At 41.6% G+C, this 13,770-nt stretch overlaps 1 protein-coding gene and 1 long non-coding RNA gene across 2 annotated transcripts; one reads left to right on the forward strand and one right to left on the reverse strand.

The window, feature by feature from the left end:
* Window positions 1–798: 798 nt before the first annotated feature.
* On the reverse strand, window positions 799–6,654 carry LOC145429269 (uncharacterized). The gene is made up of 4 exons (XM_080302537.1): window positions 4,436–6,654; window positions 2,500–3,527; window positions 1,621–1,937; window positions 799–1,412 (listed from the first exon to the last, which is right to left on the reverse strand). Exons 2-4 carry the CDS (start codon window positions 2,949–2,951, stop codon window positions 1,303–1,305), a joined length of 879 nt encoding a protein of 292 aa, XP_080158663.1. The 5' UTR covers window positions 2,952–3,527; window positions 4,436–6,654; the 3' UTR covers window positions 799–1,302.
* Window positions 6,655–6,746: 92 nt separating this feature from the next.
* LOC113023391 (uncharacterized) lies at window positions 6,747–8,350 on the forward strand. Its single transcript, XR_003272568.2, has 3 exons — window positions 6,747–7,770; window positions 7,861–8,014; window positions 8,245–8,350. It is a non-coding gene; the product is annotated as an uncharacterized LOC113023391 (long non-coding RNA).
* Window positions 8,351–13,770: the final 5,420 nt, after the last annotated feature.

Consider the following 13,770-nt stretch of genomic DNA (forward strand, 5'->3'; position numbering starts at 1 on the left):
CTAAAATTGTCAGGGATCTGGGTCTGAGGGACCTAGACCTATTATTGTATATTGTTTACTTCACTGTAAATAAACGCACTGCATTAATCCGCATTTTGGGTCCTCCTTCCCCACACACCCACGGTCTGCCACGCAGACCATGACAAAAATATGCCTGTTTCTCCATCACAGCTCTGATGGTTCAGTAAGGACATCTCCTGGTTTCATCTTCATGTTTCCCTCTCACCACATATCCAAACCGACATCATGACCAGCAGCTTTACAGCTGTGGCTCCAGCAAACATCAGCTGATACTAGAAATTAATATTAAATAAATTCTAACAACAGCTGATCAAACGTGCTGCTGTTGTTTAGCGCGACATCCGCTGGTTTCCTCTTTCTGGCTCAAAATATAAACAAACAAGAGAGAAAAGCAATCAGCTGATCACTGATCAGTTTCATCATTTAAGTAGCAACAGGAGAGGGAGGGGGGAGAATGGGAGAAGAAGAGGCAGCTGCAGCGTAAAGACACAGAATAACTCCAGCTTTGTGTCTTTTTTCATTCAAGCTGAAGTCTGGACCAATCACCTTCCTTTTCAGCCCAATACGAAACGCGGCCGGTCCGGCGGCCACCACGGGTCTCTCCTCCTCCTTCCTCCCCTTTCCCTCATCCACCTGCTGTACTCAAAACTTGTACTCAAGTACAAGTACTGTTACACTGGTTAAGTTGTACTCAATTACAAGTAAAAGTACTGGTGTTAAAAAAATACTAGAGTAAAAGTACAAAGTACTGTTCTCAAAAACTACTCGGAGTATTAATTACTTTTTAACAGACTGATGTTTTATTCTGTCGTCAACAGCAGGCATTCGACTCGATTCACCAGTATAAATATTTATGTTCAAAGCACATTTCTCAGATGAACAAGGTATAGAAAGGTAACTTGTTTTGTAAATAAATGTAGATATAAAAGGAGGAATTTTGTTTGTTAAAACAATGACAAAAATGTTTCTGAACATGCGTAGAACCATTTAAACTTTTCCCCATACACTGAACAACAGGCAGGAGTGTCTTAAACTCTTAGCGTTTCTGTCACACTTTACTTTCTGAACCTTTTGTTCAGTTTCAGCACGAGCTGGTTTTCTAAATTAACAGAGGCAATCCGACTTCGTTTGGCTGTGAAGAGTAGACCAGCACAGCTAAAAAGTCGTTCACACGCAGCAGAAGCAGGCAGAGCTGTGTTCAGTTTAAGAGAGAGGCTTTTGATGGCTGAGGAGTGCAGCAGCTCCATGGTGTCTGTGGCACAAGCAAGGTAACCATCAAGCTCAGCTGCACTTTGGTCTGGAGAAGAATTCATCTTCATCAGATGACTCTCTTTGCTGATCCTCACTCTCATGCTCCGTCGTTTCAAGATGTTGTTTGATGTATGTCAAGGCTGTAATTGCAAGTAGATAACACAATTTTGTTATTTAAATTTCAGTGATTATTCCTGAACACAAATTTAAAATCGGCAAATTCTCAAAAAGGATTGTTTAGTATTCAGGACAGACCATCAATAACTTACAACGTATTAGGTGAAATACTCACTTAAGCATGTGTTCAAATGTAAGATTACACAAAAGTGGGATCACATGAATCCTTACCAGCCTCTGTTACATCTGCTCTGTCAGTCCAGGAAGTCTTGAACTTGGGTAAGAGGACTGCAGCTGCAGCCAACTCTGGATCCTCCATCATCGCTCCAAAACGCTTTTGAAGGCCATTTTGCAGGGCTCTGATGAGTGGCACGCATGTCGTGCTTGATGTCTCCAGCCTGCTAAGTTTGGACAGTAGTTGTTGGATTACTGGCAGGAGCCATCCCATAAAGGAAGTGGACTCAGACTGAAGGATGTTTGCAGCTTTCACCAGTGGCTTCATGGTGGTACAGTACTCCCTAAGGAATGCAACTTCTGCAGGACTCAACCTGTAAGACACAACAACAAAACCCACCATGACTATAATAGGGATCTTCTGATTTAATATTAAGAGTCTGCTCACGTTTTTAACCATCCATTAAGGAAAATTCACAAAATTTGCAACCATATTGGTAGGTGTCCAATCAAATCAAATCAAATCAAATCACTTTTATTGTCACATCACATGTGCAGGTACATTGGTACAGCACATGTGAGTGAAATTCTTGTGTGCGAGCTTCACAAGCAACAGAGTTGTGCAAAATACAATAATGTAAACAAGCAAAATACAAGAATGGCTACATCTGAAACTAATAAATATATGTACAATATATAATAGTGTATGCATTTCTGGATGTGTATACTAAATATTTTTCTACGTGTGTGTGTGTGTGTGTGTGTGTGTGTGTGTGTGTGTGTGTACACATATTTTACAAATTAAATAGAGTCAATAAATAAAATAAATAAAATATACAGAGTGAGACATGTGCAAAACAGTGGCGTTACTGTACAGTATGGAGTGCATAATGTTGAAGTTCCAGTAGTGGAGGTGAGGTGTCCAATTTTACTCACATTTTCACCTTGAACTCCTCACAAATGCTCCTGATGGCATCTTCCTCCTTCTCATCAATGATGCGTATTATCCTTTCAATGGCAAGGTAGGTTGAATTCCACCGTGTTGCATTGGGACAGATGATCTGTAGCTCACACTTGTCCTCTACCACTTCATTAGCCAAATGAGACCGGCCAGTTTTGTTCCAAATGGCCTGGCATTTTGCAAAGCTTGCACGGGAGAGCCTCTTGTAGGTGTCATTCATGCTCTCTGCTAGGGCAGCATCAGATGTTGCCACAAGGTTTAGCAGGTGACATGCACATCGCTGATGAGGCGGGAGTTGATACACCAAACCAGAGTCTTCATCAAGAATTGCACTTGCCTCATGGTAGTCAATATGGTCAGTCAGGTCAAGAGTTTCTGGGTCTGCTTCATCTTCAGCTTCATCTGCATCATTTTGTGCCCCAAACATGTGGAAGGCCTTGACAGAGTTGGATCCACTATCAGTTGTGTTCTTACAACTTTGCCTCTAATCTTGTATTGGCAATGGATATCATCAAGCGCACCAGCAAGCATGTCAAATGTGTGAGACCCTCTCAATCTTTTGCACGCTAGTGCTGCAGACTCTTCCTCTATCCAATGGCATGTGACTCCAAGGTAACTTTTCTGATGAGCTGACCAACAATCAGTAGCAACAAATTTGACTTTATCCAATGCTGCAACCAAAGTCATCTTCATGTGATCAGCAGCTTCACAGATTCTGGCACGGACAGTGGGTCTGGAGATGACTTGAGGTTGTAATGTGGTAACCAATTCTTTGAAAGATGGCTGTTCTACCACTGCAAATGGCTGTAGACCCTCACATATGAAATTGATGACAAGCTTGTCAACAGTTGCTTGTGGAACATGTTTGTTTGCAGCTCTCAACATCAGGTCTGGTAACTTGTGTATTTGCTGAGAGCTTGTTTGGTGTGGCTGTGGTCTTTCGCTGTCGAGATGTTGATGCCACAGTGATATTGTACTGCTCAGTCTTCGATGGATGTTTCCTCTGTAGAGATAAATATTATCATACGTCAGGTTCATACATTACTTCATAACCTCACTGTGATTAACACTAAAAGAAAACACATTTTTAAAACATTATTCAACTAGACTTGAGCTAATCTTTGATTGTTGAGCATAGTATAAAAGAGTGGTGAATTGGTCAAATTTTGCAGATATATTGCTGTATTTATTTACAAGTGTAAACCAATTTTGAACGATCATTGCAAAAAACATGAATTTCTGTATACATTCTAAGTTCTGTAATATGTATACTATCTGTAAAAAGAGTATCGACCAATGTATCAGTATCTAAATTTTTAACTCCTTTTTATCAGTATCACCCTAAAGTTTTCAGTATTAGTCAGGTCCTAAAAATACTAAGAGAGCAAAATATGTGTATATAGCAAATCTAATTTAAGAAAAGGGATCACATACACAATGCTGCCCATACAGCTAACAAATAAAAACAATCCACATTATGTTCTTTAAAAAAGATATCATATTGGGAAACATATAACCCTACTGATTAAGAGCCACGTCACTATGATAGACCTGTATCAGACCAATGATACTGATCAACTGATCAATCGCGCTCTGGTACGTGTCAGCTGAGAGCTGGAAGATTCATTTGAGATGCAGCTCAGCACTGTGTTCAAGTTTTTGTTTTTTAAATAGGCCAGCTGATTGTAGGCCTGTGAGTTTTAAATGACTACAAGTTTAATTTATTGTAATGACGGTGGTTATCCAAACAATAAGCTAAAACATGCACACACACACGCACATTAGCTAGCTCCGTCTTATTTTAATATCAGGCTAACCAATGGCGGTGACAATATCTTAGCCAAAATAACCTTAACACACATGGAAAATAAGAAAGCAATATCATACACGTATAGTTGTAAAACCTCTTACCTCAATGTGTGTTTTTAAGATTAGACGCTGAAGTCTTGTAAGCTGAAATGACTGTAGAGGTCAAAGTTTGCACTGCATCTGGACGCTGTCTCCGTTTCTCCCTCTGCACATGAACAATCCCTCCAGGTACGGCCACGGGCACGCGGGTATGGCCACGGGCACGCGGGTATGGCCACGGGCACGCGTCCTCCGTCTTTTCTGCTCGTTCTCATGGTTGACAGTGTTGTCCTCTGTCTCCGTTTTGGCTTCTTTGTCTCCAAATCTTCGGTCTATAAAGTAGTTTGTACTCCACCATTCAGCACCTCCAGACTGTGCCTGCTGCTGCAGCGGAGTTTATTCTTTGCTTACGTCTTAAATTGGCGCGGTTGCGATTGCAAAAATGTAGACGAAAGGTTTGAATATTAATTCAAATTGTGGGCGTACTCAGTAGCGACTTTTGATTTTATAAGTAGCGAAGTAGATTACATGGTGTAAGTTGTACTCAAGTATGAGTAAAATTACACACTTGAAAAATTACTCATAGTACAAGTACCCCAAAAAAATCTACTTAATTACAGTAACGTGAGTATTTGTAATTCATTACTTCCACCCCTGACAGTAAATGACCATAAATGAACTGTAAATTACACCGCGGTCAGCTCCATTCATATAGTTCTATCAGTGCACGTGTACACACGTTGACAACCGTAACCATGGCAGCCGAGGGTATTTAAACGCTGCACGAGGCTCCAATCGTCCGTTTACACTTGCTCGTGGACTTGTTTCGACCTGCTCCAACCTCAGCCTGTGGAAAGCTAAGTTTTGCAAAACATTTGACTGAAAGCGGATATAACTTGAGAGCACAACAAGTACTTCATCTGTTTGTACTTGTTTCTGTTTTTCAAGTTTGAAGATGGCTCGCCGTGGACCCGGACTCCTCGACTGTCACCTGGACTTCGCTGCAGGTACGTTTGAAAATTTCTTTAACTTTAAATGACTGTAATAATTTAACAAGTTCCAGTGTGAATATCAAGTTTTAACGTGATCAAATATGTGTATTCAAGATTGTTTCCCGTAAATTGTTTGTATGCTTTAAATTTTCCGGGAGAGGTGTAGAAATTATTAACGACTGGTGTATGAATACGAAAAAAAGGTGTTACTTTGATGTGAAGGCTTCAAATTTGACACTTTTCTTTAAAATGAAATGGTTAAAAATAGCTTAATGGACTAAAATTTGTAAAATGCCCAAAAATCCGTTTCTGTGGTAACGGCATCTTCAAGCTGTCATGGCGTCAGAACACGCAGATCCAGGTCCCCTCCTGACATCCTTTTCTTCTCCGGATCAAAGGCTTTAATGACAAACGATATTTTTTCTCTGCTGCAAAACACAAAGATAAAAAAAATACAAATAAAATAATATCAAAAGAATATGAAAACAGTAGAAATAATGGCATTAAGACCCATCTTCTGTTACGGTAATGCTTTTAACCTTATTGGATAGCAGAGAGAGATATTGTACACGGGGATATTTCCACAGGGATATTTCCACAGGGGTAGCATGTTTACCACAGATTAGATGTGTCTGTCCTTATGGCAGATACAGTCCTTGTGCACATTTCTAAAAATGTGGATTCTGAGTTAAGAGTTTGTTTGTTTGTTTGTTTTTCACTTGACCATCATTTTCAGACATACCTGCAGAGCTTTGTGTGTGCAATTTTTACTCTTGCCAAGGAGGTTGTGTTTTTATTTAAAAAAAAATGCGATTGGTACATGTGGTCTAAATGTTACATTATGGTTTGCATAATGTAACATTGCTTAGGCTGCTGCCCCCACGACCCGGCCCCGGACAAAGCGGATGAAGATGGATGGATGGATGGATGGTTTGCATCCACATATTTAACCTCTGAGCTTTTTTCAAAATGTGTGACATCGTGAATTGTAAATAAAACAGGAGAATGAGCTGCATGGTTAGTTCTAAATGTACTGTAGTATATTTATATAATAAGTTACTCATGTTCGGCTATTTACAAATCAATACTTATTATCCATTACCTATTCCAACATAGTGTTTGCATAAAGGCTTACAAAGAACAAATAAAACAAATTGAATGTACACTAAATACAGTGTCAATATAGTGTCACCTTAAAAGTACACAGAGTGAGCTGCCTTGGTGGAGGTTTGGTGGTCTTCTATTAAAAAACTTCACTTAAAGATTGAACAAGTAGAAGTGTCATTCAGTCTGACATAAAATGCTTTTCTCTCATGCTCTGCTCAAACTAACAGATGTAGGTCTGTTGCTTTAACACTGGGTGTCTATTACATTCCTAATCTTATTTTAAAAATTGTTTCCTCACAGGGCGTCTTGACTATGTGGTTGAACGCCCTGCAGAAGAAGGCCTTCCTGAAGTCATCAGGATCCTGGATGACAGTCTCCAGAGCACCACCTCTTCTGGTGAAGCTCAGGACACTGATACCCAGCGTATCAGCGAAGGTGAGTATGGTGAGTATTTTTCCCCTCTCTCACCCTCACCCTCTTCTGATGAAGCACCAGATGCTGATGACGGTGAACAGCAAGGTGAGTATGGTGAGTACCCCCCCTACCTACCTGTAGATGATGAAGAGGTGAGTGAACAGACTGACAATTCATCTGACTGGAACGACTCAGAAGAGTGGGGGGATTGGCTTAGCGATGACTCGGGGTATGACACCATGGATGAGAGAGATGATTCCCCTCTCATCCGGGAGCACCCTCCAGGGCCGTTTTGGCACGATTGGCAACATCCTATTGCTCCAGGTGCTGCCCCCATCGCCATGCCGCCTTTTGGCCAGGCCAACGCCCCACTCTTCCCTCAAGTTGTTGCCCCAGTTGGTGACCCGCCAGCTGCTCCTCCCTCAGCTGCTCCCTCTGCTGTTCCTCCCTCAGCTGCTCTCTCCTCTGCTGTTCCTCCCTCAGCTGCTCCCTCTGCTGCTTCTTCCTCATCTGCTCTCTCATCTGCTTCTTCAGCTGCTCTCTCTGCTGCTCTCTCTGCTGCTCCTTCCTCAGAAAAGAGAAGCAGAGAAGACATCTGCACCGAAGAGGTAAGTGCAAAGAGGTGCAAGGTAAGTGACCAGTTTGATGCCCCTTCAACATCCTCAGGTTGTTTTGGAGTCAGACGTTTCTGGGAGAGGCTTTTTAGCCTTTCCCTTGATGACAGTGACTCTGATTAGTTTATGTTAGAACGTGTTTTTAAACTTTGCCTTTGTGTTTTTGTTTTTACAGATATAAGAACATCTGACTCACACATGTGAAATGTATTGTTTTTTTCTTGAATAATATATGTTTTTCCCAAGCCCTAATTCACCATGCAGGACAAAGGTACGTCTGTACTTAATGTCAACACAAATAAGTAGAAAAGGTTTAAATATGATGCAGTGAACTGACTGTAGTCTCTTGTTTTTACATAAGGTATAGCCTGTGGCTAAGAATTCAACACTTCAGACGCTCAACGTCCAAGATGGAGCAAACACCCCACCCAGAAGACAGCCTTACCCCGACCAACCCGATGAGAAGGATGGATGACCAAGTGAAAAACGGGAGAGTGGTGCTGTGGTCCAACTATGTAAGTTATCACCTCACATTGACAACAAGCTGTATTGAAGGCGAAATTCTTCCAATAGTTGGTATAAATCATCATCCTCTGTCAGCAGCACTGTAGGTTTAGCTTTATTTATATTTTTCATGTGTATACGTTGGGTCTAAAATTGCTTTTTAACAACATACTGCAGCTGCCAACAATGGAAATGCTGTTTTGTGTTAAAATGACAGCTTTCTTGTGTTATTGCTTTGCAGGGCAGCTGAGAGTGGACAGAGCTGCACAGAGGACCAAAGATCCACTCTCAGCACTTCATACCTGACTGGCCACAGCACCACCCCTCCTCACCCAGGGTGAGGAGGGGTGTTCACAACTCCGCCTGCACAGAGGGAGTTGTGAACATGCACTTCTGTGTCGGTGGGTTTAGGATCCTCCTCACACTCACACTGATGAAGACTGTCACTGGAAGATGTCTCCATTGCATCAGCAGGACGTAAGCATTTGTAAAATATTACAGTTTGTGATGTTTTATACACATTTTTATTGCATCATTTAAAACTATGAGATATAAAATAAACCAATTTTCATCACATTTTCTGTGTATTTAGTTGTTTTCTTAATAAGTTATTTGGAACATCATCACAACCTGTCAGCTTTTTATTGAGGATTTAGAAAGTTGCTGGTGGCCCGAGTGTGTGGAGTGGGGTGTTGTTTTTGTCACATGGTGAAAGTGACCTCAGGGGGAGCAAATAGAACAACTGCACAATTTGGGGATTCACAGACTTTGGTAATCGCTAAAAACAATTAATAAAAATTGTTCTGTGTGAACTAAAAGCTCAAATATAAACCATCCTGACACTGACACAAATGATCTGCTGTTTATAAGCAGGACGGTGTTTTCATGAGCCTGGGTGAAGCTCATTTGCATGAGTTTAACCTCCTGGTCAAAAACTTGCATGACTCTGATATCACTCTAACTTTCTTCTGTTTATTTATTCATTTCTGCTAATTGTAGTAGATTAATATGTTCACCAGCTGATTCTTGGCCTGAATGTTTGAATGTTTGCAGTTTCAGGTCCTACTGATCAGTTTTAAGTATTGTAGAAAGTGAGCAGCAATTCAATCGAGTCCTGGGATGAAATGGGACAAAAGGGTAATGTGACAGCCACATTAGTTCCCTTCCCTCGTTTAACAATGTGTAAGCAGACTGCTTTAACCTGCAATTTACTGCATGTTGTTAGGCTGCATGGTACAACCACAGGCTGCTAACCACCCGTGGTGATCGAAGGTTTTGAGGTCTTGCTTGAGCTACTGATGAAGTTTTATCAAAGCTTGTTAAGTTTCCCAACCACATTTCATCCTGATGGTCCAAGGCTTACATCTTTATGCTCACAGACGTACTTCTGTAATTAATCAGTGACCGATTTATTACTTTAAGTTACAGTGTGAGGGGCATTGATGAACATAAATCAGATTTAACTGGATTATGTGTTTAGGTCAAGAGACACAGACCTTCATCTTTAAGAGGCTCTTCCCGAATGTCTAATCACGATGTTTGTGTTTGTCTGCAGCAGAGAGGGTATAACACAAGGCCGCAGTCATGTGGTATTCTTATTCTTATGTATAAAAAGGGTTCACAACTGAAAGTAAAAAGTAATACAGTTAATGCACATTCATCTTAGTTGACATAAGCATAAAGACAATGTAAATAAGATATGGAAATATTTTAAAAGTTATTATTTTTCATGTTGCATCAGTGGTTGTCATTTTATTCACCAGAACTGCGATCTGTACAATACTAATCGGCTAGTTTCTGGGATCGATTGGTAGTGTCTCCAATCTCCACTAGGGGGCTTTCGCACATTCTCCTCATTGCATTAAACTACTCTGTGAGATAACAACACAAAATCACTTGTGATTCTTTCCTTCCTGTTTTCAGGGGTGTAATAATGGCTGCATTCACTGAGGAACGTAGAGGAACAGTTAATATATGACAGCCTATATTTAGTAACGTCGGGTCAGTGCAACACAACCAGGCACCTTTACATCGATAGCTCAATTGTGTCCAGCAATATTGTCAGAAACGTTTTGATACACAGACTTTGCTTATCTCATATAAATGATTGACATTAAATGCAGTCATGGGGGATCAGTTGGGCTTCAGAGGTGCAAACATAGTGTCATCAGCTGTAGTCTGTTATGTTGAAGTTGCCTCGTTCTAATGTTTTCTCTGAGGCTGCTGTAAATGTGAATATATTTACTGTGGGTTTTGCTTGAAGAAGCTTTACGTTGTGAAAAACTGAAATCTTAAATTAGAATTGTTGTGCCTTATTTTGTGGATCTTTTTACATATATTTGAAAATACTAAAATTTGTATATTTATGTATTTTTGTTTGTCTGATAGCATTGATTTATAAAATAAATCAGACATTTCAAACAGTTACTCGCTACTTACTCAGTACTTGAGTAGCCTTTTCACCAAGTACTTTTTTACTCTTACTCGAGTAACTTTTTTGACGACTACTTTTCACTTTTACTTGAGTAATAATATTTTAAAGTAATGATACTCTTACTTGAGTACAATTTTTGGATACTCGACCCACCTCTGCATCCAAGTGACTTCTTCAGTCTCAGCTGACTGCAGGTTTCCCCAACCTTACAAACACATGTGAGTGAAGTTGCCCTCCAACCTTCTTCTAATCAAACAAAATTGATGTCAAACATTTGTCCTGCAAATTATTTTGTTTGTGCAGGTTGTGTTTCTCTAATTTTATACACAGTACATGTACAGTGAGAGAGAGATGTTACATCTGTCTTCACTTGCATCCCAGTCATAGAAGCGTTGGAGGTCGTTCTTTCTCCCACTGAAAATGTCCAGATGAACAGAATCAACCTTTTGGGATTTACTTACCTGGATGATTAAGCACGCATCAAGACGTTATTTTATTAATATTTCTAAAATGATCGCAGCACACACGAACATTTTTGAAGCACAAACCAGCACAAACGTAGCAGAAACGTTTAACATCGTGTTTGATTTGGGTAATGTGGGGGGGCTGGTTGACCTTTTGACCTTTACATTTTCATTAATATCTTTAAAACAGAAGCAGCACAAATGACAATTTTAGAAGCACAAACCAGCACAAACATAGCGCAACTGATTGACACCAATTTTGTTTGATTCCATTAATGTGGGGGGGCTGGTTGACCTCTGATGACCTCTAGAAATTTTTATTAATATCTTTAAAATGATAGCAGCACAAACCAGCACAAACGTTTGATACCACTTTTGTTGGATTTGAAGAAGGTGGGGGGGCAACTTCACTCACATACATGAAGCCAATGACAAGCCTGCATCATTCCCTAATGACCACCAGGAGAGCCCGGACCAACGTGCCAGAATGTTTTCTTCGGTGGGCGTGTCTAAGATATGACCACACTGCCAGCATAAGAGGAACTGGTATAACAGCAGTTTCATCACACAACATATCAGAATCAGAATCAGAACACTTTATTCATCCCGAGGGAAATTAGGGTTACAGCAGGCAGCACGCTAATGGCGCATGCGCACTCACAAAGGAACCTTCTGACCAACTTTACACAAACATCACATTGGGCAGACATGTCAGAAGGTAGGCTGATAGGAAAAAACAACGAAAATACATAACATGAGGTAAGAGGAGGAGAAAAAAAACTCCACTCAGACTGAGCTCCTAGTGGGAGAACAGTTTGATAACAGAAAAAACACCTCAGCACAAAAGCACATGACTATCAATACACCATAGAAACACAAGACCAGCAACAGGTAAAGGGTGAGAGAGAGCCAGTGTACACAGCGCTTCCAGTCCTGCAGCATCTGCGCTGGTCCAGTTGACTGCTATCATCCCCGGTAGGGCACAAGCATCGAAGGCGTTGGAAAGGGAGGGGGGATGAGTGAGTGTCTATCAGTGTAAGTGTATGTGTGGGCGTGTCCATAGTTCAGCTGAGACAGTGTCCTTCGGCCTATCAGGCTAAGTAAACAGTCCTCCAGCCAATCCAGGTGTCCTTGCATGGGACGGGAAGAATAGCCGTAACACAGTCATTATCAGGGAGTGATTGTTCGGCTCCAGCCTTGGGCCTGCAGCTGGCGCCGTGATGGGGATCCGCAATGTTCATGTTGATTTTGTTAATATATATTTTCAGTCATATTTTGATGTGTTTTGTTGTTTTCATCACTTTTATTTGGTCTTTTTAGTTGCAGAGGTAACCATGGTTCTATGAATGAGTTTATTACAGCTTGAGACACGTTTAAGGACCAGGCAGGACAAATATTTCACAATATACAGCAGGTCCCAGAATATTCCTCAGTCTGATGAAGGCAGAGAGGTGGTTGGTATGATGGAGAGAAGGAAGACACATGGATGTGGGCACGCTGAACTCCAGCTGAGCCACCCGTCTGTCATCATTGCTGCACTGCTGGTAGTGCCTTGCTTGCATTAGCTTGCACCTCCTTCCCTCTGATTCATTCCTAGAGAGTCGTCTGATTGTTTTGGTAGGAAGCCAACATGGGCAGTGTTTCGGCATCAAACCTGAGAGTCAAGTTCAACAGACATCTGGCTCTTATGTGGAGCGTCAGACAAACTGAGACTGATGAGGAAGTCTGGCTAAAGAACGCTGGAATCTCCCACCTCGACTGATTCATGGATAAATAATCTATCTGTGGATCCTGGCAGATGTTTGAATGTGAACTGAGAGAAATCCTTTTGACTGTGGTTTTGTGGTGATCTCATTAACCTTTTATCACCTAAGTAGCATACAGGCGACCTGGAATTATTTTGTCATTTTCACTGTAAAATTCTGAGTCCCATTCTTCAGGAATCATCTGAATTTCTTCTCTAGCTCAGAATAGTTGAGGAGTGATGAGAGGCGCGAGTGGTAACATCTAGGAGGAGCTTCTGTCTGTGTTCACACAGCAGAACCAAGCACAAATGGAGCTGGAGTCTTTAAAGAGCAGCCCCACCGCTGGCTGATGGTCAGAGCATCTGCCTGAAGTGAAGGCATTTCAGGATTGAGATGTGAATGTACTGAAGAGCGATGAGTGTTGAAAAGCTGGAAGAAGTGCTTTAATCAGCTGATGAATGAAGAAAGTGGAGGACAGCTAGGAAGAGCAGAGGATTAGTAAGGAGGAGGTGAGGGCAGCTATGAAGAGGCTACTCTAGAGGACGATCCTGTGGAGTCGGTTGTTTAGGAGGACAGTGGACTAACCAGGATTTTCACAGGAGGAGAACTGTACTGGTACAGATCTGCAAGCACCAGGGTGATGTACAGAGCTGCAGTAACTACAGAGGGCTGATGAGCCACAGCATGAAGATATTCAGATGTCCAGGTGTTCACTGGGAGTGAGCAGGATGGACAGGACTAGAAATGAGTCCATCAGAGGAACAGCTCAGAGTCAGAGAGGCTGGGATGATTTGCACATGTGCAGAGCAGGGAGGGTGGATGTACTGGACACAGGATGATGAAGATGGAGCAGCCAGGCCGGGGGAAAGAGGAAGACCTCAGAGGAGGTTCATGGATGTAGGGGTGTTGGTGTCACACAGGGGGATGCTGGGAGAGGCTGAGACAGAGGCTCCTAAACCGACCAGCTGAACGTCTGAAAAATCACCCGAGATCCTAACTTTGTTCCTCGTTAACTTTTATTATGGCCCTAACCAAAGATCAGTCACGTCTCCACTGATAACTGGTGACCTGCGTGATTACGTTTTTGTCCTGTTCTGGCTGCATTAAAAGTCAGTGTTTCCTGC

The sequence above is a fragment of the Astatotilapia calliptera genome, chromosome 6 (genome assembly GCF_964374335.1).
Source record: "Astatotilapia calliptera chromosome 6, fAstCal68.1, whole genome shotgun sequence".
In the NCBI taxonomy this organism is placed as follows: Eukaryota; Metazoa; Chordata; class Actinopteri; order Cichliformes; family Cichlidae; genus Astatotilapia; species Astatotilapia calliptera.

What these genes read in the sequence shown, in the direction of transcription:
- LOC145429269 (XM_080302537.1), bottom strand. Translation starts at nt 2,951, where the DNA reads ATGTTTGGGGCACAAAATGATGCAGATGAAGCTGAAGATGAAGCAGAC. An exon ending in GAGGAGTTCAAGGTGAAAAT is followed by an intron (nt 1,938 to 2,499) that starts GTGAGTAAAATT and finishes TGTGTCTTACAG; the next exon opens with GTTGAGTCCTGCAGAAGTTG. An exon ending in AGCAGATGTAACAGAGGCTG is followed by an intron (nt 1,413 to 1,620) that starts GTAAGGATTCAT and finishes TTGCAATTACAG; the next exon opens with CCTTGACATACATCAAACAA.